The sequence below is a fragment of the Protobothrops mucrosquamatus genome, unplaced genomic scaffold (assembly GCF_001527695.2).
Source record: "Protobothrops mucrosquamatus isolate PMUCROS unplaced genomic scaffold, P.Mucros_1.0 scaffold3860, whole genome shotgun sequence".
Taxonomy (NCBI): Eukaryota; Metazoa; Chordata; class Lepidosauria; order Squamata; family Viperidae; genus Protobothrops; species Protobothrops mucrosquamatus.
Window position 1 is genome coordinate 17,934 of NW_015389810.1, and position 3,148 is coordinate 21,081.

At 36.0% G+C, this 3,148-nt stretch overlaps 1 protein-coding gene across 2 annotated transcripts in view; it reads right to left on the reverse strand.

The window, feature by feature from the left end:
• LOC107298299 (zinc metalloproteinase/disintegrin) overlaps positions 1–3,148 on the reverse strand; it is a 51,418-nt gene that overhangs the window by 11,171 nt on the left and 37,099 nt on the right. For both annotated transcript variants that reach the window (XM_029286489.1, NM_001323248.1), the window contains 3 exon segments: positions 2,959–3,037; positions 1,847–1,923; positions 1,018–1,210 (listed from right to left, as the gene is read on the reverse strand). In XM_029286489.1, the coding sequence (XP_029142322.1) occupies positions 1,018–1,210; positions 1,847–1,923; positions 2,959–3,037 (349 nt within the window).

The following is a 3,148-nucleotide window of genomic DNA, read 5'->3' on the forward strand; positions in this document are numbered from 1 at the left end:
CACCACTGGAGGACCCAGATTGCTCAGGAAGTAGACTTATGCTGAGACCTGAATGTGTGAGGGTGCGTTACTTGCTTCTTTCCCTAGGAAAGTGTACTCGTGTTTTTTCAGCACACAGAACTACAAGGCCAAATTGCCAATTCCAGAGTGCAATTTCTCTCCTTGCTCTCTGACAGCCACTTTCTTAACTCTGCTGCACTAGATCCAGTTTGAATAAAGTGATCATGACCTGACATTGAGAAAAGGACATTCAAGATAGAGGACCAATTAAGGACCAATTAATCATAATGTATATAATCACAACTTGCTGAGGATAAAGAATCTTGAATTTCTAGAAACACTGAAGCCAAAAGGCAAACCAGACTTCATAATCAATTTTGGCATCTTCATTTGTGTTTTGGTATTCCATTGTAACAACAACTGTCATGTCAATTTTAACATTTTAATAAAAAAGTTGATATTTTGAATTTCTAGATCTATTTCAGCCAGTTTCAACGTTTGTCATCAAAAGGAAGGAAGGAACTGTCACTTTGGATGCAATGTTTTGTTTTCTAATTTTTGTCCCTCCAGTAAAGGAGGAAAATATTGAGAGTATGAGGGTCAATTGTGACCAGATTCAATTTGTCACTATTCATTCAGTCATTGCATCAATCAAATTTAATGATTCAAATCAAATTGGAAAATGGAGTCAAGATTATGTAATGGTCTTATCACACATCTCAAAACTGTTAAATATTTCAAACCAGTTTCTCCCCTATCCCAAGTCGTCTCTGCATGCACAAAAGAGGCATCCAAATTGATAATTTGATTACTTTTCAAAATTGACTTAGAAAGTAGAGATGATTTGAGATTCATTTAAATCCATTTTGATTCAAATCTGTATGACCAACGAAAATGCTATAAGCCTAGAACATGTATTTTCTGTTCATCAAGTTCCCATTATTTCTCTCTAATTTTACATTTTAGAAACAAGTAAATGAATCCCTGTTCTCAAACCAAGTTAAATATGAGACTTACTTCAGGAGTAAGATATAACTGAGAGGCCTTTTTGATGGACTCATCTGATTCCCAATTCTGGGTTACCCCACACATTTTGGGGGCCTCATCCTCTTTTTCTACATTTTCGTATTTGAAGACTGCATGGGCTTCACTGTCGGAAAGCTCCAAGGGTTCAATAAGGTACGTCTCCCCTTGAAGCTTGAAATATCCTCTGTAAAACAATGTGGAAAAGGGTGATCAGAGATGGAGAAGCAACAGAAGAGAATATGGTAAGGTCAGAGATCACCTGCACTGATGATGTTACCAAGTTGGGTAATGAAACTCAGCTCTGAGACCCATTTTTCACTAACCAAGTCAACATTCTCTGTGTTTTTGAATCCCTTCTTAACACTCACTGAATTTTTTATTTTCTTTCCTCAGCACTCATATCCCTTTCTCATATTTCTCAAAGATACAGCTATGATCAGAAAGATATAAGAGATTGCACACCACACAATATCTGTACATTATTTGTTTGGAGATACTTTTGCTTGGAATACCTTTCTAGCAAGGTATGAAAACTGAAACCTATTTATCTTCTCTACCTGTAACATCTCCTCATGTATGTAAAGGACACAGGGGCTTGGAAGCTCCTTTAGACACATCTGATTTAGCTCCCTTGTGTCTCTACTCACTGTCAGCAGCTCTTCTTGGTATTCAGCCAAAGTCTTTCTTAATTCTGCAGAAGTCTTGGATCACACCCAACTCATTTACATGAAAAACTGATGTTTTCCATTTTAACTGTGACAACTCCAAGAGCAATATATTATTCTTAATAAAACAAAGAAAATATTCAAGACTCTCTTACTTCAAACCATCGCATGCACTGATGCTTGCAGTTGAGTCAGCGTCATTGTGGATGCGTCCATGATAATAGCAGTGATCCTGGAGGGAGGCAAGAGGACTACACTGGTTAAAGCTGGTTTGTAGTGTGATTTGATGAGCAGAAGTAGAGTTCCAATGTTTTCCACCACATCAAGGAAATATTAAGACAGCAGTTATTCAGAAAATTTTGATTCAGGGGGACAGAAGACCTGCTTGGGCAGACAACCAACACACAAATATAAAATCTTTTCTTGTAGGTCAACTCTAGTGCTGAACCACAGGATTTGCTGAAGAAACTTTCAGACTTGATGGTTGTTCTACATTCTGAAATCTTACCATAATGTATGGAAAATTCCACATTTACTAATAATACCAAATAATCATTATTTTCTTGAGCTCACACAAGGAAAGTTTCAGAATAAACAAAGAGATATAATTCCTAGCATTATCTGGAAGCAGGATCCATGTAGATATTAAAATCAACAGATTTCTGTTACACATTAAATGGGAGGAATTTGTATGACCTTTGAAGATGCTAAGCCAGAAATAGATAATTTTTGGAGACAGAGGATGCACTTTTAGATGAATTTGGGGGCAAGGAGCCAAGGACTTTACAAAGCATGTTAGCGCTGTCATTTTTTTGCAGCTGGTAGGGCCACGTTCTGGACCAATTTAATATGAAATATTTATGTATAGGAGAAAGTTGTTAAAGTTGTTATCACTTTTGGTATTACAAATAAAAGATTTTGCATGTATCCCTGTAGTCTGGTTCAAAAATGAAAATATAGATCTTATAAACCTGATGTTCTCATAATAAATTTATTTGTGAAACTCACTCCCCAAAATGCTGGTTTTTAACCAGTAGGAAAGAACTGGATGATTGAAATACTGCCATAATAATTCAATGAGTAAGACAAACTGGATTTAACAATCCATATATCCTTATAAGTACATATCAATATAAGATACTTCATACATATATAGCTCTCCTTATTTGAGTAGCCTGGTCTCGTTCTTGTATATTTGTAATATTGTGCAGAAAGATTTGCTTCAATTTACTTCCTAAAAGCAAGACTCTTAAAAGTGAGACCCTACCTCAACCGAGGGGTATGTTGTAATTTCTCTGCCATCAGGGGAATAATGAGTCTCGCTGTAATCTTCTGAAAAAAGTCCTCTGCAAAGAAGAGAATATCTAAGTCAGGAATTAAGTAGGACTGAGATAATTTTATAATAAGTTTACAACTTCTGTATATTGGCATTTTGGTATCAAAAGAATGGAGCATGT